The 25790-nt window shown below is 40.8% G+C and overlaps 1 protein-coding gene across 4 annotated transcripts; it reads left to right on the forward strand.

Moving 5' to 3' along the window:
- On the forward strand, positions 1-24851 carry si:dkey-174m14.3 (uncharacterized protein LOC563117 homolog). Of its 4 annotated transcripts, XM_038727446.1 has the most exons (8): positions 1-112; positions 568-696; positions 8993-9197; positions 12314-12475; positions 16198-16264; positions 17754-17861; positions 19067-19147; positions 22520-24851. In XM_038727446.1, the coding sequence occupies exons 3-8, from the start codon at positions 9100-9102 to the stop codon at positions 23930-23932; spliced, it is 1929 nt and encodes a 642-aa protein (XP_038583374.1). In that variant the 5' UTR covers positions 1-112; positions 568-696; positions 8993-9099; the 3' UTR covers positions 23933-24851. The 4 variants fall into 4 exon arrangements, with proteins under 4 accessions (XP_038583374.1, XP_038583377.1, XP_038583375.1 ...); XM_038727449.1 differs by lacking the exon at positions 8993-9197 and having other exon boundaries at positions 4-112; XM_038727447.1 differs by lacking the exon at positions 1-112 and having other exon boundaries at positions 564-696.
- The last annotated feature ends 939 nt before the right edge of the window (positions 24852-25790 follow it).

Here is a 25790-nt window from a genome sequence, read left to right on the forward strand (position 1 = left end):
AAGATGCTGGGGGAATAATCTCAAGATGATGCATAATTCATCGCCTTCAGAAAAGGGGCCAGCAGCAGACGCGTATAAAACGTATTCTCCCTAACAGCCTGGGACTTGAGATGTAAGATTCAACAGATTGAACCACCTGTTCCCCCCCACCCTCCTCATTTCTCCATATCTTTCAGCCCCCCCCCCGTCTTTGCTGCCTCTCTCTGATTCAGCACCTCGACAAGGATATTGAGTTGCTGCCAGTATCTCTCATGGGGGGGCTTGCCATGTATCTGCAGTCTGGCTGCAATGGAGGTTTCCGCTCTCCCTCCCTCCCTGCTACTCCTTCCTTCCCCTCTTTCGCTCACTTCCTCACTCTTTCTCACTCTCTCCTCTCACACTCACCACATGATATGATTGTTCCCTTCTCACCTCCAGTAAGCGCAGATGTAGACGGCCATGTGCGGTCTGATGAGCGTTGCATGGGGGGGTGCAGGGAAGACAGAGAGGGGAGACAAAACATAAACAAAAGCAGAGGGAAACCAAGAGCGTGCCTGCTGAATATGTATGTTCTCATTTCTTTTTCAGATGAGTGTGGGTGCTGCAGCGGTGCTCTACTCGGCAGCTCCTGGGCCAGTTTGATGGGTCCCCTCCACTAACATGCTGTCATTTCCTTTAGGTGCCTGATGAAGAGATGAACGGCATAGACACTATCAGGTAAGCGTCTCCCTCTCTCTCTCTCTCTCTCTGCACATATCTTTCAGCGCTCCATCATCACGCCCCCGCGTTCTCCCTGTCTTCTTCCTTTAAGCTCTTTCCCTCCCACTCTTCCTCTCTTGTCTTTCCACTCTTGCACAGTCTCTCTCCCTCACTCCCTCTGTCTTCCCTCCTGGCTCAGCTGATGCTGCTGCTGCTGTTGCTGTTGGAGTGGCGTGGTAGTCTTGGAGGCGTCGGCAGCGGTGGTGGAGTGGGGTGCATGTGGTGGGGTTTCTCTGAGCTTTAAGGGAGAGCTGGGTAAGCCAATCCAGATTGCATATACAGGGGGGGGGGTTCTCTATTCTCCCGGCGAAGCTCAGGCAGCAGGATTTTATCTCTCCATGTCCAGGATGAAGCTCTGTGTGAGCGGAAGGTACTGCTTCACCGTTTGCATCTTTGATTTGGATTACAAAGCTGGCTTGGCTGTGTTTGTGTAAATGTGTTTGTGAATGTGTGTATCTGTGCTCATCTGTATGTGATGTGGCTGCACTCACGCTGTCAGTTTGTGCTCTCTGTGTATTGATGCAGTGCTGTTAGCAATGATCTGCTTTTCTGATAGTTGGTCAAAGATAAAAGGGTGTTTTTTTGATGATGGTTGTATGCAGGGAATCTCTTGGCTAGAAAATTCACTGCAGCGTTTGTGTCGTTACTGTAAAAGCAATTTCTCTATCAATCAAGAGGGTTTTTCTAATTAGTCTTGAATGTGTTAAGGTTTAGTGTAAATGTCCATCCATGACTCTTGACTCCTGCCTCTGCATGATTTCAGACAGTCACCTGTCGGAATGCACCTATAGCACTGATTAATTACTCTGCATGATAGCGCTGCTTTACCAATATGGACAACTGAGCAATAGTAGCTCTAATTAATGATTTGCATGTATTTAAATAAGCCTGACAGTGTCAAATGTTAGGTGATAACTGAACTAATGCCTTCACACGCATGCATAAACTGATTTTGATGAGCTCATTACAAAAGTGCTTACCCACTTTTCTGATTAAAGTTGCTTTACACGGAAATTAAAGCAGCAAAGCAAACATGACGAGATGCAGGAAAGGATTTGCTTCTCCCTTTTTTTGCAGTTTCTCCCTCCTCTCCCTCTCTCTTCTTTTTACCTCACTGTCCTACAGTTGACATGTCGTAATTGATACTGTTTCTAATGAACCGTTATTAATCATGAACACATGGAAATAGATCCCAAGCTTTCCCTTTTGTGTTCGATTACCGATGGTATTATTACGATTTCAAGCAGATTACAGTTTAAAAGCCGTTTAACCAGCCGATGAGGGGTAATTAATCTGGCGGGGTGTTTCTCCAATATCAGATATCAATTGTCCTCACCTCTGTGTCACAGCTTTAATTTAATTATAGCAGCTCTGCAGAGATAAAAGGGGGTAGTCCTGTGCCTTTTCTCCTCGCTCTTTGCTGAATTGGAAACAAGGTCACCTGTGGCCTCTGAAGAATCTGTAATCAGGTTAATCAGGACTCTGGATCTACCTGAGAGTCTGACCCCACCTTTACATCCCACCCAACAACACCTCCACCCCCACACCTCATCTCCGAGATGCGTCCCAGTCTAAGTGATGAAATGTCTTGAAATCTCTTTCCCTCTCTTGCTCTCTCTTTCTCTTTTGCATTTTCTGTCCCTCTTTTGGCCGGGCTTCTGTGTCGGGCCCCTGTGGCAAAGATAGAGATATAAATTTTACATGGAGACACACTGGAGCAGGGAGTATGAGAGCAAAGGAGATTTTAAGTTTTGAAGAGTTCTTAAAGTGTTGTCAGACATCGATCTTCTGCTGAAAACAACTTTAAGTGTTTTATTTAAAAAAAAAATAGATTGACACCGCTGCTCTTCCTGGATGATTGACAGCCCAAAATTGAATGCTGCTTTCTGAAAGGCTGGTGATGAAATAATGTCCTTGGGTTGCAAGAAAACAAAAGTTTTACAGTTACAAGTTTTCATTTATTTCATCGAACATACAGTCGGTGGATGAGAATTTAGGGTAATCGACAATATTCTTCTTTAAGCTACCATCATTATACAGAAAAAAAGGCAATATGTGTGTCTTATACACAGTATCAAATGGTACTTTACACTTTTGACAGTAAATCTTTACAAGAATTTAAATGATTGAATATCACCATCATCACTGAGATAACATTTGGATGAAAAAATAATATTTTACTGAAGAAGGTTTGAAGAAGGTTGTCTGAATTTGACCAAAACAACCTCACCTCCAGATTCAGTAGCTGTTCTGGCACATGACATAATCGGTACTTTAAGGACTTCTTGTCTATGTTGGCTTAAAATTCGATCTTCAAAATTAAATCTTCACTTGGAAACAGAAGTTAGAGTGTTAAATTATTTTTGATGAATGTACAAATAGGTTTTAAAATACACTTGTGTGCATATACAGGTGGGTGACATTAAATCAAAAAACAACATTACGTGTTTTAGAAAGGTATTAGGCCACCGCCAGCCTCCAGAACAGCTTCAGTGTTGCTCGACATATATCTCCAAGTGAGAGGACGAACGCCATTGTTTCAAAAGATATTCCCTCAGTTGGTGTTTTGATGATGGTAGTGGAGCTGTCAATTCATAATCTCCTACAGGTGTTCAGTTGGGTTAAGACTGAACCTGTCCTATGCAGAGACACCTGCACGTGTTATGTTTCTCCACTCATTTAGTCAGGATTTTCCTTCAAAGGAATAGTTTCACCTTTTGGGAATTATGCACTTTCTTGCTAAAAGTTAGATGAGACGATCAATTCCACTCTCAATTTGTTTGTCTATTAATTATGAAGCTACAGCCAGGAGACAGCTTAGCATTAAGAGGGGCAGTTAGCCTGACTCTGTCTGAGGAAAATGAAATCTGCCTACCAGCATGTCTAAAGCTCACTAATTAACACACGATATCTGGTTTGTTTAATCCATATTAAAAATTGTGGTGAATTCTTGAGTTTTGTTGTCATGGTAAGTTTACCAGGCAAGGAAGTCACTGCGAAATAATCCAGTACATAACCCCCAGTGAAACTGCTCCTTGTCATTTTTACACTTTGGGTTTTTAAACAGATCAAACAAACAAAATAGGTGTTAATTAGTGAGCTTTATAGGTGCTGGCAGGCAGATTTCGCTACCTTTAGACAGAGCCAGGCTGCCTGTTTCCTGCTGTTTCCAGTCTTTATGCTTAGCTAACCTAGCCAGCTGCCAGCAATAGCTTCATATTTAATGGACAGATATGAGAGTGTCCTCATCTAACTCTTGGCAAGAAAGCAAATAAGTGCATTTCCCAATATGTCAAACTATTCCTTTAATTTAAACTTAACCTTTTTTCTGTACCTGTTCAGGTGTCAGAGTGCATGCTAACTAAGCAATTAATGGAAATATTTATATAATTCAACACTTCATCCATTGTATCAACCCAGATGAATTAGGTGTCCATTGAATCACCTTTATTATAGATGCACTGATGATACAGAAGAGCAATAGCAGACATTTGGATGAAAGTGGTGTGGGAGAGAGGCTGGTCTGAAGAGGCTAGAGGTTAGTTTTGATCTGTTTAAGTGGACAGTGTTGGTTTAATAGACTAATGCACTCCTCTCTCCTCTGTGGTCTGAACACTCAGCCTCTCTCTCCCACTCTGTGTCTAGGTCTCTCTCTCTGTGGTGAAGCACTGACAGCTCCTCAGGGGGTCATTAAGTGTATCTTATTGTCTCAACCCCATTATTCCTCCTCCCCTTTGCCCTCTTCAGCGCCAGTGGTCAGTTCGTACGGGTCAGATTTATTCTTCATGTCAGTAAACCAGTCAGCCATGTAAATACCTGAATGGCTTCACTGCATTCAACAGCTGCAAAGCAAATATACCTATTTCCCAAAATGTCTAACTATTGTTTTAATCCCTAATTTTAACCAAACATAAACTATTTAAACGTAAAACTGAAGTCACCTTACCTAGGCGTATCAAACTGTGAGGGAATTTTAAAGGAAATTAGGAATAAAGGAAACTTTATTTCAGATTTCTGTTGATTGTTTGCCTGTGATGATCCCAAACTGGAGGTCACAGATTACACACTACACTTTTTATATATGCCACTACATTAATGGCACTGTGCTGGAAAGCTGTTAGTGCTATATTGCTTTCTATATTTTCTCAGAATAGTCTCTTTTTTTTTTTGTAAAAGCTCCATTCATGCGTCCCTGAGTTGAGGCTTTTTAGACTGCCTCTTGAGAGTCATGGATAGACCCGTAAGTACATCGGAGCCGCTGCCCGCTATATGTGTACAAGAGCGTGAGTGCTTATAGTATGGACACACACACACGCACACACACAAACATAGAGCAGCACATTGCAGGCTAGCAGATTTGCAGAGGTGGTTCCTTTGTTGTGTCTAATCACTACCTGTCCATTCGAGCTCCACTTGTAAACAGTATGTTGTGATGGTGGGCAGTGTGTCGTGTATGTTTGTGTGCATGTGTGTGCACATATGTGTGTTTGTGATCTATATTTAATGAGCTGAACCCTTTTGAAAGCTGCTTGTGCTTCTCCCATCCCATCTCCCTTTGGTTGTGGCTGAAAAGATAGTAAACGCTGGCCTTATTTTTGTGAAAATGTTTTTTTAAAAACAACCGAAAAACCCTATTTTAAGAAACCAAAAACTTATGGACAGATCTGAGCTTTTTCAGAACTCTCAACTTGCTAAAGAAATTCAGAATCACTGAATTTGAACACAGTTATCACCAGGAAACTTCAAACTTTTGAGTTTCAAATTGAGTGAGAGGTTTTAGTCGAAGTTTTAGTGTCAAGTGTGTGGATTCTGGGTCGGAAGGTCTCCGTGGCTTTGCTAGGGCAGCTCTCAGAAGGATTCTCTGGCACCTTAACATGCTTTACTTGTCTGGAGGCGGATGCTGTTTTTTGTAGGACATTGTGTGCTTGTGTCCATGTGTTTAATGTGTGTGTGTATGTCAGTGCTCTTATGGCTTGTGGGTTTTCTTTCATCCACTCTACTTTAAACATGTATGTATTACAGCTTGCATGATTTATAAAACACACAAAAGATCAGATTTTGTTACCTTTTTAAGTCTTCATTCTCAGCTAAGCTAAGTGTCTGCTGTACAAAGTTTCATATTTACTGTACAGACTTCAGAGTGGTATCAATCTTCTCATTTAACTCTTGGCAGGAAAGGGAATAAGCATTTTTCCCAATATTATCATTTATATACTTTTAATGCAGTGCCATTTTCAACCCAAATGTCTGCGTACAACTTGTTCATTGTGTGGATTTTTTTCAGTTTCAGCAGAACACAACTGTCTATATTTTTTTGTTTGTATTTGGAGCTCAGCTAACCTCCATCACCTCTTCCACTCATCCTAAAATCCTCTCGGGATGGTTGTCATGATCGCACACTCCCCTGTGCCGAGTGCCATCAGCAGCACATGAAATCCATTCAGCGGGTCATTATCCCCTGCCGCTGCTAATGATGTTGGTAGTTGGTGTGTAACTACTTAGGTGTCTGCTCCCGAGTTAATCAGTGCTGGACGGAGAAGCAGCAGACACACAAACCCACATACACTCACAGGATAGTACCCTAATTTGAGAGTATTTTTTCTCTTAGTTGGTTGAGTTATACTGTACATGTCACTGGGCTGAGCGACTGCTGCAGGTTAGCTACCTTGTTGGTCTGAAGGCATATGGGGCAGAAAGAGTGTCTTCTTCGCCTTCTTTCTCTGCTGCTGCTGAATGAGTCAGCCACTCAGGTTACCCCCGCTCTAATGGTCTATGCCTGTGAAAAGTTTTTGTTTTTCTGAAAGCCAATCTATCTGCAAGGTAGATGCAATCAGGAAGGCAGAAAGAGAGTAACAGGCAAGGAAGAGGAGAGGAGAGAAAGAAGAAAGAGAAATTAGGATTTTCACTGGAGACTTCACACCCACTCTCTTTGTTTTTCCTCTATAATTTGGTGATGGCTTCTCCCTCTTTCCTGTCTTTGGCTAAATTGCAACTACTCTGGCTAGCTTTCCCCTCAAACGCTTCCTGCTTTCCCCTCTTCCCCATTCCCCAACTTTAAAGTCCTCCTCCTCCTCTACCACCCCCCTTTCCTCTTCTTTTCAATGCTCTGAGTTCCTCTCAAATGTCAGCATGGCACGAGTGGGTGGCAGGCAGCGCCATCTGAACGAGCCCTGTCTATGGTTTTGCTGCAGTGTGAGGATCGGCTAAAGAAAGAAGAAGCGAGCGAGTGAATGAGCGAGGGAGTGAGAGTTGTTGTGAGTTGGCGGTTTGACAGCGGACACCTGACTTGACCTGGGATGTGTCGCTAACAGCTGTACTTTTTGACTTTTACGGTAGAGACTGTTGGTTTATTTCATTCCTGAAAGGAGAAGGGGGTTGAATGGGCAGAGCTGATGCCGCAGCACACAAACACACACATACACAAAGATACAGAGAGACATGCAGGTACACACTCATGCACAAGAGCGTAGAAGTATAGATTCATGCACACATGCACACATGCACCCAAGTATAGATGCATGTAGATGCATAAACTCACACACATATGTACACATGCACAAACCGAGAGCCTCATACATGCCCAAAGACATGCTCACACCCACCAAATCTTACACACACATACGCACATATATATCCAGAGCCGGTGTGCTATGACTCAGAGGGTAGCAGCTGGAGTGAAGGCTCCAGTGGCGGTGGTGAGCTGTCACCATCTGGAGGAGTACATGTCTCCCTGCCTCCTCAGCCAGCAGCATAATCACCTCCCAGCAACTGGGTGTCCGAGGATCAACATGTTTCTGTATTTCATCTGTTTTTTTACTCATGTGTATGTACAGTATCTTCGGATACAACACCACAAACGTGATGCTTTGCTTGGCTACACCCTACTGCAGTCACATCCCCGCTCTGTCTCTGTTTCCTGTCCGAGTGGACGGTCCGGCACTCTGATCAGAGGAGCTTTGATCAAGCTTTGACTTTGTCTCATGTAATAACCTGCACCATTTGTCTGTGGGCTGACAGGTGCACCTGTGCTGCGGACACACAGGTTTGAAGGGACGGTAGAAATGTTTGGAACAGAAGCATTAGCGTGACTCTTTTCATTCGGACTATCAGTTCACGTCCTTTGTGTTTGGACATACAGGAGATGAAGATGTTTGGCTGCAAAAAGGGTTAGAGGGATGTTTGTTTTTACTGATAAGTCTGATGTCTGCTTGTCACAAAGGCCTTTCATCAACCACCAGTGATAGGAGGCAGGTTTGTGTCCACCAAGAACACAAACACAGGCAAAAAATCTATAAATACATTTTCTTTTCATCTTTTCTCAATAGGCTTCTGATTGTGAATGTCTACATTAAAGCAAAAAAAATCTGCTAAATTTAGAAGTTTCAGTCATTTCACATGAGAGATTTGTGTTTTTCTGTTTTTTTCTTTGTGCTTTTAACTCGTTTAATGTGGGCGTGGCTCAGATGGAGAAAGCTGATGTCACCAGAAGAAACATTTAAATCTATCTCGAATGACAGTTACTGGGTTATGCTGACAGACCTCTGACCAAACTACACCCACACAGTCCAGAAACTTCAAACTTGTGTGTTGACTGTTAAACTCTTAATAAATAATTGTTGCTTATTTTATGTTATAGAGAAATAAAAGTTTTCAAGGGCTCTAATACATAGTTTCCCCAAATGTTGAATACATGGAGTGGGAAACCTGGATTTAAGGGAAAACATGTTGTTTGGATGTAATATTTCATGTAACCAACACAAAGGAGCAAGTTGTGGAATACATCTTGCCTCTCCCTCGACAGATTTGTCCACATATGATTCTTGAACTTTGCTGCAAAATGAAAGAAGGCCTTGCTCTTTCAGTCTAAAGCACTGAGACCAAAACTTGACATTTACAACCAATGTCGAAAATACTTGAATTTTCACTTCCACTGTATCTTCGCAGGAAACAACACAGTGTGACATCGTGAGGGAAAAGTACACCAAAAAAATTCTGCTAAAATTAGCCAAGGGGGGATTTTAACCTTTTAAGAGCTGCTGACCCTCAAAATGGTCTGTTAACACTGATTTTTGTGCAGAGTTGAATGCTGTTTCAGCTTTTCCTTTCCTGCCAAGGATAAAACTGTAGGGGAAATTTGCCATGACATTTAAATGACTATCATTACGAAATATACAGCAGTTTTGTCCTTCAAATGGTCCTGGTTTAATCATAGTTACTAATAGTTGCCAACCTGTGTGTTTGCTTTGTTTGGCAGGGTCAACACAGGTAGAGCACTAAGTAACTCTGCAGGCCAGACTTAGCTGGTCTCCTTTGGGAAACTAACACACATGACGGCTCCCTGTGGTCAACCCCTATAAACACATGAGAGGGAAGGAACACAGACAAACCATGAAAAAGATATACATTGGCAAAACCGCCTTAAAAGTCCCCCGAAATGGCGGCAAACATCCGAAAAAGAGGTAAGAGTGAAACTCTCAGATGCCATCTTTCCATCCGTCCACATTTTTATCTGTTTCTCCGTTCATCCGCCCACAAGGTGTCTCCTCTCGCTGCCCTGTGGTGCTAAAGCAGCCTCATCCTGGCTCTCCGAGCCCAGAAGTCATGCTGCCTCGTCATCTCATCTCACCGGAATAAAAGCACTCATTATGTCTGACTCAGCTCCTGTTCACAGAGCAGGTCACTAATGGGGGATTTTTTCATCCCTGGAGCTACTTCACGTAAACTCATCCTATATTGAACAACAAACACCTGGATTCCCCTGTGAATTCCTGCCAATCAAAGAGAAGCTGGAGCTGTGGTAATGCAGCACCGAAATGCCAACCAGTCATTTGAGACATTCATTAAGTCACTCTGTAGGCAGGTATTGCTTTACTCACTGACTTGGTTGGAGATGCAGCAGCTTTCAACGTAAATTGTGGCAGTCCAATGAAAAATAAACAATATTCCAGAGCCAGTGTGAAATTATCTCTTCTAATTTGTACCAAGAAAAGTACTTCCTTATTTAGCAATTGGCTTGTTACAGTACTATAGTTGTATTGAGTAGAGACTGTAGTTTTATTTGTAGGCCTACAAACATTTCTTGGTCCAGTATTTCTGCCTCCGTCACGGAGGCAGAAATACTGAATTGACTGAGTCAATAAAACAAGTTAGCTAACTAGCAATCCTATTAAAGAGTCAAAATTAAATAAATATTAAGGACCCTTTATTTTTAATTCATGACCATGTTAAATAGTGCTGGAACTTGACAAGTTTTAAGCTAGTATGACTTGTTTGAGCATGAGTCATCAGGTAGCTAACGTAGAAGTAAGTTTAGCTAGCTAATGCAGGGCTATGGTGATGTTGACAGTGTTCAGTAGTCATACATGTACGAACACATCTTAAACACCTAATCTTCAAACTGATCTGACTATATTAAATCAGTGTCACTGACATAATAGGTTTTTTTCTCAGCACATATTTTCACTTGTCATACCAGTAAGAGCACAGCTGTTAATAATAACAGTAACGATGGCTCTGCTCTGTAGTAAGTCATGTCAGTGTGATGGTGCAGCAGCATGCACAATACCAGGACCCTGAAACTAAACTAAATGGAATTCAGCCTTTGTTATTTTTATTATTTACACTTGTGCTTTTCCGACTTTGATGTCAAAATGAAAAGGTAGCTTGTAATAGTGAGAGCTCCACACTGATGGCTGAAAGCACCACTGTCAACTCAGCCATGATACGAAGTAAGTTACTGCTTGTTTAACACGTTGAAAGACCAAACTAGAAACAATCAGTGTGATAATTTGCAGATAGGTGTCTGCTGAGTTATTATGCTTGAACTGAACTGAAGACAGTCAAACGGTTAGTGGCATTGAACAAAACAGCAATTGCTCAGCTTGGAAAAATAATGAACAAACTACATAATCATTGACTGAACTGAATAAAATTGTTAAAATCAGACAAACATATTCTTCATTTTCACCTTTAGTTGCCACAAAACCTCTTAGGGAGGCATAAGGTCTCCAAAGCATGCTAAAAACAATGGTCCACATCCCTTCTCTTACCAGCAATCAATTTAACTATGAAAACAATCATTTACTAACATTAACCAAGAAAAATTTGTTGCCTAAATCTAGTCATACCTTTATGACAGTATCAGATCACAAAATGCTTATGTGAGTAGTTTTTGGAATGCAAACAACAAAACAAATGGCTTAATTTGTTGTTTAGATAGAAGAACTAGCTAAGATTGTCTTTGGCTCCACTCACTGAAATTTAAATCAACTAGGGAGATTTCTTCCGCTAGAGGAGCTCTGTTTCTGAGAAATTTGTCTTTCAGCAGCACATACTTACTGCCACCATGTACATTACCTTGGCAAGCAAGAGAAAACAAAAGAACAAGCTAATACATGGTCCTGTATACATGTGTGTCAAACCCATTATATACCATTGTGTGTTTGGCATGTCTGTGAATCAATTCATACCAATATTATCTTATTTGTAATATTTGTGTGTAAAACAATAATCCATCTAAACTGATTTGTAAGACAAATATTTTGACTAAAAGTTTGATAAAATGTCAGAAATGGCTAGACTGGTAATGTTTATTCTGGCTTGTAGTTGTTTATAAAATGTGGACAGACCCAGTCTACTCTTCATCCCACTGATTGCAGAAATATCATTATGCATATTAATGAGCTGGAAATTGGATGATACCTTCACGTCGTGACCTGAGAGCATTGAAAGGAACCTGTCCCTGTTTTTTTCCCCCTGTCTTTCTCAGCCCCTACCCTTTGTATCTAAAATCTTGTTAAAAGACAGAAAAAGACACAAAGAGAGGAAGTGAAAAGAGCAACGTGACCACATCTCCATCCACTCTGTGCTATCTGGCTGCAGATAGAGTCATTACCCTCCTTCCTCCATCTGTGTGTCAATACCGGGTCCATTAAGCCCAGCCATGTACACTCAGATCCATCACGGCAACAGACATTTCCTCTTTTCCCACTCACACTTGCCCTTTTATTAGATTGAAGCCCAGGTAATGCACATTCTCTGAAAATAATCATCATTGTGCTGTCTTGCTGAATTACATGTGGGTGGTATTGCTGTTCCGTAAATCTGAGCCTTCACAGTCTCTTCATATGATGTATTGGAGTTCATTGGCTCATATTTCTTCACAGATTACACCCTCTCTTTTTTTTCCGGTGGGACCAATCTCACTGATGATTGGGTTTCTGTCATGTGCTGCAGAGCTCTAATGTTGAAAAAGAGATCTATTGCTCAAAGATGTAATGATTTAAAAAGCTCCCTATCCTGGATTCTTAATTAGAGATCTGGTGTTTTGGTCCCATGTTTTCTTCATACAAAGCACTTCTCACGAAACTTTTCTGCTTTTATCACCCTCTCATGATGTTCTCATCACCACTGCATGACTGTTCAGGGGTGCATTAAAAAGATATGTAGACGCTTATAAGACCATTTAGGTACGCGTATACCCAAGTTACAAGCTTGTTTGCACCACCATATGCCCTGAACACAATCATCTGGTGTGTGTGTGTGTGTGTGTGTGTGTGTGTGTGTGTGTGTGCAGCTCATTGCTGGAGCAGAAGGAGGACTTGCGGAAGAGGCTTTCCTACACGACACACAAACTGGAGCTGCTGCAGAGCGAATTTGACTCCACACGGCAGTACCTGGAGACGGAGCTGCGCCGAGCACAGGAGGAACTGGACAAGTTTACTGATAAACTACGCAGGTAGGTCTACACACTGTACAACACAATGATGGAAGAAGTGCTCAGTATCCTTTAATTAAGTAGAAGTACCAATACCACAATACTCAATTACAAGTCATTTTAAATCCTACCTAGAGTACCAATTTAACATTGCCCTCATTTAACATTTAAAAAAAGTCAAAACCAAAATCGATGCATTCTTCTTCCTTGTCAAAACCTGCTACCTACATTACCCACAATGCAATTTGACCACCAGTTAGCTCAGAGATTCAGGTGTTATGCTGGTAGCGGCTAATATAGCCTTGAGCCGCTTGACTCAAACAGAGATGAGGAGAGGTCTTGTAAACTCACTTCTTTCTAACTCCACACTTTTACTTTTTGTTTTCAAACTTGTAGTCTTCAGCCCCAACAGATGCAGACTCAAGTGACATCACTAGGCAATTTATCAGCCTTCACACAGTTTCCTCTGGAGTCACAAAAGGGTTTATACAACATTTTCCACATATGCAGTAGTACTCATCAAGACCTGTAAAAAGTACAGAGGTATTATGAGCAAAAAATACCATAATAATCAAAAGTAAAAATACTTGGCCACTGTGAGTGTTCATGTATATTTGTCATATTGAGCACACAAGCGCAGACACAAGAACACAAGGGATTTGGACCCAAACACAGATCAACAAGCAGATCATGTTCAGTTTTAAGGTGTTTATTAATAATAAAACAAAATGGTGGACAAGCTTACGGAGAGTGGACGCAGACAAGGGTCAAAACAGGTGAGCAATAAAATACGAATTAATCCACAGAGGTGCAGGCAATAATCTAAATACAAAGGAAGTATAGGAAATCAGGCAGCAGGTAACCTAAAAACATAGGGAAACACAGAGGAAGGGCGGGACCTGAATATGGACGAAATGACAAAAGACAAGGGAAACACACTGGCTATATATACACAAGATAGGGGCGGATAACAAGACACAGGTGAAACTCATTAGGGCAGGACCGACAATCAAACACAAAATATTAAGCAAAAGTTACACAAGACACATGAGGAATGATACTTCAAATTAACTAGGAAATAACAACACTCAAACCCAAAACCATGACAAAATTATCAGTTATTTTTGTTTTGAGATTGTTGCATCTGAAAAGTAACTAGTGACTATACCTGCCAAATGAATAGTCAAGTAATAAGTGCAAGTCCCTCTGAAATGTAGAGAAGTAAAAGTATAAAGTAGCATTAAATGGAAATACTCAAGTAAAGTACAACTACCACAAAATTGTAAATGTACTAATAGTCTACCACTACTCAATATATTAAAGTCGGTGAAAATAAAGGCTCACCTCACATTCAGAGGCTTGAGGAATTGGTTTGCGAGAAGATTTTTGTTTTTAGTTAGGCTAGTAAAACTCATCCATACTGAAATCGCTTGTAGATACAGCAGGGAAAACATGGATAGACAGACAGGCAGGAGACATATAGATACAAATATATAGCATCCAAAACAATCACATCTAAAAATGCCCCATTTAAATTAACCCAGTGTGATGAGACATTCAAGTTATAAAGTTACAAATCATTTGTCACTCCAGTTATATGACAGGAAGTGCTGCACTGAACTTTCAAAGTTCAGTATTAACCCATGGGTATCTAAAGTTAACCAGTCTTACGTTCTGGTCCAATGAACAGCAGCTTTAAGATTGAGGAGACATGTACTGTGGAGGTTTTAGGAGGAGACCCCCATAGCCTAAATAAAAAGGACAGTATGTAATTTTTGCCATGCTGCTCACGAGGACCAGATGACTTTTTCTAATAGCATGAGATTTAATATAATGCAAGGGGGGTCTGCGGATCCTCTCCCAGGAAAGAAAAAGGACATGAATACCATTTTCTGTGTTTCTACATGCTTGTATAATAATCCCAGCTACTTCAAAGCAACGCAATATGATTAAGATGGCTATCGTGCTTATTTTAATCATTCTGCCAGAAAGTGGTAAATGTACATCAAAATATTAAATATATGTGTATTTTAAGAAGCCACACATTGTTAATAGTTTTATCAAGATCACTGTTAATGTGTATCTATTATATACGGGTGTGTCTAGTATATGTTCAGTCCAGTGTCTAGTACTCTTTATGAGGAGTACATTATGATTATACCTTCTCACTGTAACTCAAAATACATGCTGTTTAGACTCCCTTGTTTAAAAATAAAAACATAAAAAGACATTGAATAGATACCATTTCATTGTCTTGAATTTAATGTCTCATATAGAAACACTTGATCATTATCCAAGCGTATGCTTTGTGTCGCATCAGCTGGGCAGTTTGCCATCAAATTAACGAGATACTGCGGGGTAGTAGGCTAATCAAGTGGATCCAACATTAGAATATCAGACGCTAGAGAGCTACCACAGCGTTTTACTGGATTTAAAAATGTGCGGGTCAAAAAAATGGGATTTTGAAAACATGTCCCCCCCTGTCCCTAGCGAATGTTACGCCGAAAGATGTACCGGTACTTGATGTATGTGCAGAGCTTCAGATTAATCTGCTGAAGGAGGAAAGTTTCTCTGTGCCTATTCTGATGAAGTGCTTTGAGAAACTGGTTCACATAAACACATAAAGAACAACATCCCATCCAGCCCGGACCCTCACCAGTTTGCTTTCAGAACCAACAGATCCACAGAGGATGCCATCTCCACTGCCCTCCACTCAGCCCTCACACATCTTGAGAAAATCAACACTTACATCACAATGCTGTTTGTGGATTTCAGCTCAGCATTCAACATGAAACTGATCAGCAAAGTTAACACTCTGGGCTTAAGTACCACACTTTGCAACTGGATATTAGACATCCTCACAAATAAAACAATTTACACGAGTGTAAATTTGAAACCTCCAGTGCACAAACACTGAGAAAGGACTTGTGAGTCAATTTGTGTCCAGTAAAACTTTAGAACTGAAAACAATTTGCATATTCATATTTTTCATTGAGGGGGATGGAAAACATGACCTTTTTATTATTTCTGTTAATTTAAACCGCAGCAGCTAACACCTTAGATCATGAATGCAGACAGCCTGTGTTGTCTCAGACAAACATTCCAGATTAAAATATTTGAATTCATGGAATTTATTAGGTCAAATGCCATAGTGAAGTCAAAAGCCTTATAGAGATCTTGAAATTGTGCAGTGTTATCTCATAAAACTGTATTATTTTAAATGATTTTATTTAACCCCTTAAAATAAATCAATGTCAAATTATGGCCCTCTGTCACAGGTGATGACCCAACTGCGGACATACAGTTAATTGTGAGCTCTGGAACCAAATAGTTGTACTGTTTCATGTGAGGGACTGTAACTGCAGGTATAAAAAAGCAAAAACTTTTCTTCTTTAAATTATTGTGTAACCCCTCAGGTTTATCTTATTACCCCCAGGTTGGGATCCACTGACATAGGGAGTGAGAGAATCACATTATCCTGAATTGTTGCTCATGTGTTGCCTCATACAGTATGTGTCTGCCTTCTGGATCACAAATAATAGAATGAAACATTCACTGTATCATCATATCAGTAGAGCGAGGTCAGTGGGATGACGTACAAGTGCTATATTTTGAAACTGTGGTATGCGATTTAGCCCAGACTTGCATACTGCTGAGCCTGCCGATATGCTTAGTTTACTATATATTGCATGTGTATGTACTATTATCTGCAAGTGAGCAATGTCATTTATTGTGCTGTTTAGAATACAAAGCAGCTACTCAGCACTGCAGAGGATCAACCAAGATCTGGAGGAAAAGATCCACAGAGATGTAAGTGTTTAAGCCTGTGTGTGTGCACCTGTAGACACAGAAGAAAGAGAAGGACGTAAGCAAGTCATGGGGTTTAACATGGTACAGAACACTTAGAGAGCCAATTTGAATATGAATATGCCCTGCCATTGGTGCCACTGACGTTAATTATGGCTTATTACAATTGGCTGTCCTCCTTCCAATGGCAGAGCGATAGCAAACCCATTGTTCCTCAGTGCACCGCACCTCACTTCATTTGTCAGACGTTGCTTTTGCCGGTGGAAAGATACAATTAACTAGCCTGCCTGAGAACACTGTGTGACAATCAGGTGTCTTTGCCGTTGAATAGACAGCTGAAAAACACTCACCAAACGGGTTTGTTACAGTACAAGATAATAATCATCACGGCCGTCGTTGTCGTGATTACGATGCAACAGCAGTGAGATACCAGGTTAATAGAGGGGCTAAAGGTCACTCGGCTTTTTGTGAGAGGAAATATGGTCATTTTGTAAAATAAAGGCCAACATCTTCTTGCGAAGCGTCCACATCAGCTATTATTGATTCATCTCACGTATTCCCTCCTCCTCAAGGGTGAGAGAGGTGCTGAGTAAGTCTCTATGTAATCGTAAAGCTTGTTTACTCCAGAGGTGCCACAAACCCTTCTGACCCCATCGCCCTGCACAACTATATAGAATGTAATTACAAGACAGATAAACACGGTGATATACTTTGAGTGTGCTTCTACTCACACGCCTACAGGAGGAAAACTTTGGGTCACTTAAACTAACACAACAGCAGCAGCCATGTAATGCTAACCTCAAACTAATGTTTTGCTTGATTCTTAGCCCTTTTCTTTGTCCTATTGTTTTTATTCTTATGCTCTATATGTTTTATTTTTAGAACTTTCCTGTTTTTAATCTGTAGCTCTTTAGGATTTGTTTATATATATAGTGCATTCCAAATAAAATTCATTATTACGGCCGCTGACAGGAAATCAGCTTGAAAAGTCAACAAGTGATCAATTAAAACTTTATGCAAAATGAAAAGTTGTCTTCCAAAGTGAAGCAAAAAAGTAACTAACTTGAGTAATGTCTGTCTTCATCAGCCAAGAAAAGGAGAAAATCTACTGACGTCATGGTTTATAGTAACCAAATAAATCCATAGGCACAGCCACTTAAACAACAACAGTGTGTGAAGTTACTTAGTGTGTCTTTAGTGTATCTATCCTGTATTTATATTTAAAGCCAGGATCTCATTCACAATCTTAGATAGATCCTGTTTACGTCACACATTTATCAGGGTACCAGTTATCGAAGAAAAACTTGCTCTTTAAAAGCCTCATATCCACAAGTTTTATTTGACAAAATCCTCAGAACATATATCCAGTGATGGAATATTGATAATAAAGCTGGACAAAGACAAGTCATGCAAAATTTAGCAAATCAGTGTCAAAATCAAAAAATCTTCTTTCCATGCTGGTGATTTTCTAAAACTGCTCTCTTGTCGTCAGTCTCAGCACCATGATGATGAGAAGCGAGCGCTGAGCAGAGAGATCATCGTTCTCAACAACCACCTGATGGAGGCAAAACTCACCATTGAGAAGCTGCGAGAAGACAATGTAAGAGCCCGGTGACCGTCACACTACTCAGACTGTTAATACATGTCTTTATTCTAGAGAATAAAATAATGCATGTTAGCTCCTCATGAATTCCTGCTTTGAGCAAAAACAATCTGCTTAATTTGTCATTACGATTAGAAATATTTTCCTCTCAGGCTCTCAGGCATTCTGTATTGTTTTCAGATATGTCAACTTTTCTTATTTAATATCATCTCTGCTGAGTCAGCACACATGCAAGCATGATTTAGTCTTCCCTCCTCCTTTGTGTCTTTTGTTTGGGGTAGTAACCTCTTTAAATGTACATGTGGCACATTTTTACCTCAATGATAAATTAATCCATTTTAAATTTAGTTATAAACTCCAGGACTCTAACAGCTCCTGTGTTTCAGCAAGTTTTTCTGCTAATGTTCAAAACTTTCTGCACTTTCAAAATTTTCTCCCCACATCTCTATGTTCTTTGAAATTTCAAGAATAAAGTCACAGTATTACAAGAATAAAGCAGAAATACTATGAGAATATAAGTCATATTTTTTTAAATCTACTTGCCCTGTACTCAGCTGTGCATGAGCCTCTGCTGAAGGGGTAGTTTTCCCTTCAGACCACCTGACAGACACAGAACCCCGTTAGGGACTGTACTTTGTAAGACAAAGAGGTGGAAAAACAAAAATAACACTTCTGATCAGGCATAAATCTCACCCCAAATCATCTTGAAGCAGTGAGACAACATAGCAAAGGTGTCTCTAAACGAGGGGAACGCAGAGACAGCAGCAACACAAACTACTGGTCAGAGGAAAGACACAACACTGCAGTCCAAACTTTTTACAAGTCTTAATAACTGAGACTGCCAGGAAATACTCACACATGCACATGCGAACTTGAAGCATTCTGTTCTATTAAGACTTTATTTTCAAAATATGACAACTTTTTTTCTCATAACCTCTCTTAATTTCCAAAATCTCAGATTACTAATATTAACAGTGGCCCTAAAACTCTGTCTACAATTCTGCCTTTTATTTTATGTTATTCTCCTACTAATTTGCTGCTGACTATTAACTGTTTGTGTATGAAATACATTGACTACACACTGTCAGACAACTGTGGATACATTAAAATATTTGGATCAAAATATAGCTAGGGACAATTCAGTAGCCGCTGGATATTGATATGTCTTGTCTTCCAATTGTGGTCATGTTGTGGCTCCATAGGACATGTACAGGAAGGACTGTAACCTGGCTGCTCAGCTTCTCCAGTGCAACAAATCTCTTTACAGGGCCCAGCTCTCTGAGGTGAGCCCAACACTCACTTTTACATGTCACGTGGACCTCTAATCTAATTTTTTGTAGTGCAAATCACCATTTCCAAATAAACACTTCTACCTGTTTCATCAATATCGTTAAGATTTCAATCCCATCAAATCCCTAGATGTTCTGAGAATTGTTCAATATATCGGTAACCACGTAAAAGGGAAACATTTGGTGTAATATATGTGTTTTGTGAGGAAGAGGAGATGTGAGTGGTGTTTTTCTTGAGCAGCACTAAGATGAATTTTCAGCTCGTGACATGAGATGGGGGGAAAAAGTGCTGTCTCGACTGGAACTGAAGGTCACGTTGCCCTTTGTGAGGCAGAAGAGATAAGAGACAAGACATGGTGGAGCGGTGACGGCAGTAGGTCACAGCAGGAAGGGCAGAGATTGGAGAATTAAAGCTGCTTTTTGGCTGAATAACCTTCAGCTGAGAGAAGTGAAAGAGGCAAAAAGTTGGCAGCAAATATAAAACAGATTAACATGCTTCCTAAAAAAAAGAGATAGCCTAGACATAAAATCATTTACTGTAGAAGCAACAGTTATGCTTTGAATGCCGTCGTTGCTGTTGGTCAAAAATCATCTGCATTTTTCCTGTATATTTCATACATATATCATGTTTGCTGTTCAAGTGTGGTTACCATATAAAAAGTGAAAATGTTTTTTTTCTCATTTGTATTGAGCTAAACTACTGAAATATACATTATAAGTTTATTCTTATTGTGATGTGTTTATTACAAAATATACTGTCAGAAAATTACATCAGAGGAAAACAGTCACTCTAACTTAAGATAAAAACCTTTTATTGAATATATTTTTTCCTCCAAACACCTAAGGTGCTGTATCATACATTTGCCCTTTTACTGGATGTCAAACCAGAGAAATATCATTCAGAATTTACAATTTGCCACCACACTCTAACTACCTTCTGCTTTTATTCTCATTAAAATCTTTTGGCAATGAACTGAAATCACACAGATTTTGCGTTGGCACCCATCAGTGGGGCAGGATTCTAAAGTCAACCAGGACTCTCAAGTCTTTTTCCTCCTATCACACAATATGCAGCTAAGTCAGAGTGTAACTAAACTGCACCAGGTTAAGCAATCATGTATTTGTTTGACAATGATGAAGCATGAAGCACCACAGAAACTACATCAAGGCAAATTGAGCACAAATGTGAAGGACAGCGAAAACTCCAGTATGTGGCAAAATGAAAATGGAGCGCACACCGCAGCCTCATCACGCTATCCCATTATTACTTGTGAAAATAGATGCATGTGGTACTGATGAGTGTTTTAACACCAGCCCAGCTTGGCGCCACTTTCCGCTGCATCAGCCCTGGGCCTTGTGCCACGCCCCTGTGACAGGGGTGGATTTTAAAACTGGCAAATGTCCACGGGTTAAAGAATGCCTCTCCACGTTTTGCCCATATGGCTGAATGGAAATATCAATGCAAACTGCAGTTGGTTGCGTAAGGCTCATAAATATCCCCCCACACATATACAGGACACACAAACACATACACACCCTCAATGTGCACAGTATATGATCTGTCAGGGAGTGAAAAACTGTTCTGCAGGCATTTTGCCAAACATAATGGAGGTCAGAGGCTATACATGCACTTACTGTATGTCCACCAGTTTAGTGGTCCTGTGGGTGGGAGCTAATCGAAAGCATATTGATGAATGATGCTGCAGCATTTTGAGAAGTGCAGTGGCTCTCCAGCGCCTACTGAAGTGCTTCAGTCGTTTGTTTTGCTGCAAAACAAGCACAGAGAGGGCATGAAATGATTGGGCTCAGATTTCTGAACGCCACATAAAAGCTAATTGTGATCTCGTTCAAAACAAGTCCAAATGCAAAATGTGTGGACAGTAATTGAGTGGTATTTAGTTTGGTCCAAGTTGTAATAAAACTGTTACGATAAAAATGTCTTTTCATGTCCTCTGTGGTGTTTGTCTTTTCTCTATCTACAAAGTTATAATTAGCTTGCCTCTCAATGCCAATTAGGAACCACTGACTAGATTCCCCGTTGATGATGTGCTGCAGTTGGCTTAATGCTTGTTGCTATGGAGAGGCACAGATAATGGATGGAGGTTTTTTTATTGGGAAATGGTCTGATTAGTGCAATGTTTTTCCAAGGAAGGTGACTCTGATCACCTTTCATTTTTCTATCTATCCATGTATGTATATATATATATATATATATATATATTAGGGCTGGGCAATAAAACAATAATGATATAATTTTCTCAATATAACAAATGTTCAATAGATGTTATTTAATTTGAATCAGAAAACAAATTATCACTTATTATTCTATTTTCTATATATATTTATTTTGTTTAGGAAAATGGGACTAAAAAAAGATTTTACTTATTCATGCAATATTTGTTGAAAAACAATTTTGTCATAATTGTTTTGAATGTTTTACCTCAAATTTGTTAAGAGATCCACTGTTTGGCATCAAGTGTTTGCCAAGCGTTTGCCAAGTTTAAAACCAACATTAATCATCTGGTTTCTTCTTTCATTCAGGAGCAAAAATCAGCCTTTAAACTTGAAATAAATAATGATGTGACATTTTACGTGATAGTAATTGATATCAAATGATCTGAAATGTTTTATCGTGACAACATTTTTGGCCTTATCGCCCAGCCCTAATATATATATATATATATATATATATATATATATATATATATATATATATATATATTTTATTTTTTTTTTTTTCTGTTTATATTTATATAAATAGAGACAACTTAGACAACAAAGTTGACTAAAAATAAATTATAAGAGGGACGTATATGTAAGAGAGATATTTACCCAATTTTATTTAGATTAATACGATCCAGCAAGAGAATTTTCAAAACAACGCAAGCTGATGACTTGTCTCTGCTTTCATATAATATTTACTATTTACACCATAGTGCAATGATTCACCACACATTCATGGCAGAATCTGGCAAACTCAAATCGTCAGTCAGTCTGACACACATTGTGACCAAGATTTTATAAGACCCATCACCCAGTGTGACATGCAATAAATGTACAGAGCTGTATTTAATGTATACGGCCTGGTAGACCTTCTGGTTGTAGTGAGATAGTCCAGGGAGTTTTTTGTAGTACAATGGGGTGTACAGTGTTCAATTAACTATTTACACTAAATAAAATAAGGTACTTAGAATATTATATGACAATTCCAAAGCCTGTAAATGTTGTAGTATGGAAAACCCTCCTCAAAAAATCATCAGCAGAGCAAGTAGTGAGCTCATGCTACAGTACAGATCCATCTTTTGGTAGAGCAACACTTACATCACACGTGTTTCCCTGTCCTTCTCTTTTCTCTGACACTTGTAGCTGCCTGCTGATTTTCAGGAGCGACTGACCATGCACATGGAGGACGCTCCTCTCTGCCACACCTATCCTGACACTGTCCCGGCTTCCCTCATTGGCAACGTGCTGGAGAAGCCAGACGAGGCCTGCAGCAGTAGCCAGGCCTCCCGCTCACCCAGCCCCCAAAACCAGGACCATGCTTTTATCTTGGAGAGACTTGGACCAGGAGAGCGGCTGGGGCTCCGTGCAGCCTACAAATCTGACTTGTACAGTAGCGACACTGCCCTGTACTGCCCTGATGACCGGCACCGCGAGCGGAGGCCCAGCATGGACCTCCACGGTCAAAGGAAGCTGTTATACGGACCCCAAAACTCCACCGACAGCAACCCAGAGGAGGGCTCGGTGGGGTTGAGGGCTGGCTTCTCCCAGGAGCACTTTGCTAAGTTCCCTGCCACACTGGGTGCAGGCTCCAGCTCGTACTCCAGCTTCAGTGGAGGAGGGTCTGAAGACAAAGGCAACGGCCCGCCTAGCAGTGCTGCTTCCTCCCCGCACCACCATTCCCTCTACATGGACTGGAGAGATGCAGGGGACTATGAGAGAAAGAGTGACTCATCCTGGGAGAGGGACAGTCCAAGAGGCTTTGCCAATGCTCATCCCTTCCAGCAGACGGAGCTGAGCCACCACCAGAACGGCAGCTCACCCGTCTACAGCCGCACCATGTCCTCCTGTTTCAGTGAGCCCTATGAGCCGCTGCCTCCCTCTTCATCCCCAAGTGTTGCCTACGGAGACAGTCGTCGAGGCAGCACATTAGCCCCCGAGGAGGAGGAACTGATTGGCAGATGGAGACAGCTTAGTGTGGAGGACTTAAGTGCCCACACCTACCGCAGCCCAGGCCGGGCCTCGCCGTACAGCTTCTCAGAGCAGCACTTCTCTGTCCGGCCCGCCAAGATCCGACTCGGGCCGCTCTACAGCAGCTTCCAGGAAGGGGCTGACTATTACCATCACGGAGGGGGTGCTATGGACCCAGTGTGGGTAGCCACCAGCCCTAGCCCCGAATGCAGCCCAGGGCTGCGGCAGGCTCATAGCCAAGCCCATCTGTACAGAGCCGAGGACAGCCAGGGGTCGGAGCACAGCCTCTACCACTCAGGGAGCTCCAAAGACAGGGAGGGTAATGTGGCAGCTGGCGGCCAGAGCACAGATTATGTAGACCCCAGCCCGAACAGCTCCACCGAGTCTCTGAACCAGAGGTCCCTGGAAATGGCTGCCGAACTGCAGCACTACCAAGTGGAAATGCACAGCCTGCCCGCACAGGCGAGCCAGTCACCACCACCGGCCCCACCCCCTCCTCCTCCGTACAACCAAAAATTTGGCTCCCTGGGACTTTCCAGAAAGGACAGTCTGACCAAGGCCCAGCTTTATGGAACACTTCTGAACTGAAGAACTTTCCAATCAGGTTTATTCTTTGATAGGATGCTAGTTGCAAGGCCCTGGTATGTCCAGCTACACCTTCCGTTAGCACAATCATTTTGATAGAAAATGGTTTGAACTTCAGCCAGGGGTCAAATAATTCAGTAACATGATTAGTTAAAAGCTTTGGTCGTATGGCGGTGGATGGCAACAGTTTACACCACAATTGTCCTGAGGGAGGAAGACATGTTAACAGAGTTAAAAGGACGCGGGGCAATATTTGGAGGACAGGCGCTCAGGCAGCCCGTAACAATTTATAAGGATGTGTATGTATTTAAATTACGAATGTATAAATATATACTTATAACTAAAAATTGAGTGATATATTTTGTATGTAGCTGTTAGCAAGAAATACATCCAAAACAATCAAACAAAACGCAGCTCTTCTTAAAACTGGAACTTGTATATAAATTGAAAACTGCCAATCCTATATTCGAAAAGTCAGAAAAGGTATTTTAATTGAGAACTGATGCCCGTATAAACTGCACATAGATTTGTTTCACTCATTACTTTAGTGGTCTGAAACAGTGTTGGCCTTGCGGGGATTTAAATATGAATCTTGAACATAGAAGGACAACAAAAACAAATGAATCACTTAAATGAACAATGAGAAACATTTTGTTTTTCTTCTGTTGATTGAATGTGACAGTGTCGGTGGGTGTGTTATGTTGTTATTGATGGAACGTTTTGAGATCTGTCTTAGCAGTCAGTATTATTTTATATTTGCTCTTCTATATCCCACTGAGAGGTTTTCCTGTCCCCCGTTCTACCTCAGATTTGGATGCCCACACCCCATCAAGCCACTGTAACCCTGTTTCTTTGACAACGATGCATGTTTCTATATTTTGGTTGTTTTGTTTGCCTAATAAAGCACAAATTATACATTTAACCTCTGAGCCTTCCTTTAATGTTCATACGTAGCTGTGTGGGGATTTGAAATGTGCACGGATAATTAATTTTAAGTACACTAGCAGATGATCGGTTGTTGTTTTAAGATAATTGCATGTCTGTTGATCCACGTGTTAAGTCGAGTGATTGAACTGAGGGGGGAGACTCTTCATCAGTCAAGCTCACATTGCTGCAGCCGTGTGGTGCGTGCCTGCTGAGTCACTATGAAGCCCCGCTTTATCACTGTTGTGAGTTTAAAAATAGGTTTGTAGAGAGATTTTTGCCAAGATCAGCTAACTCAAAACAGACAGGAAGTTTATTTGTGTTCCAAGGAGTCATCATGAAAAATAATACAAGGAAATATCTGTTATGCTGTCAGTTTCGGTGGTATTAAACACACTGAATACTCAACAAAAGGCACCAATTGCTCTTCTGCTGTATGTAAGTGTGACATGTGTCATCCTAAATATACACTTCCAATATAAAGCTACAATCCCTACAATAAATTCCACTTTTGTGAGACCTGCTAATGAAGTGCCTTTCAAGTCAATATATACGGTATTGCATTTAGGTGTGAAGCTAATACAAGTAAGCCGCGTTTCAAAAAACTTTTAATTCTTTTAATTCCCCGGATCTCTTTTCAAGGAACTAAAAGGTTCCTTCAGCCCACTGTTGTGTGCGTTTCCACTGTGGTCTAAAAACCTGCGAAGATTAGGCAAATTAACCATCTGATGTAGGCTTTAGGCCTATACGCCGTACAAAGCGATGCACAGGCATCATTATTTGTAACCACTATCCATGAGCAAAATTTATAAATGAACATCAGATTTGATTGGAATATAATGAAAAACTATAGGCTTTGCTTGACCATTAAAAACAGCTTTTTTGTGTGGGAGTATAATTAAGAGAAGTTCTTAAAATAACTCCAGCACAGAGAAAG

Source organism: Micropterus salmoides, unplaced genomic scaffold, assembly GCF_014851395.1.
Source record: "Micropterus salmoides isolate LMB-PRFRI ecotype aquatic unplaced genomic scaffold, ASM1485139v1 Ms_hic_scaffold_18, whole genome shotgun sequence".
Lineage (NCBI taxonomy): Eukaryota > Metazoa > Chordata > Actinopteri > Centrarchiformes > Centrarchidae > Micropterus > Micropterus salmoides.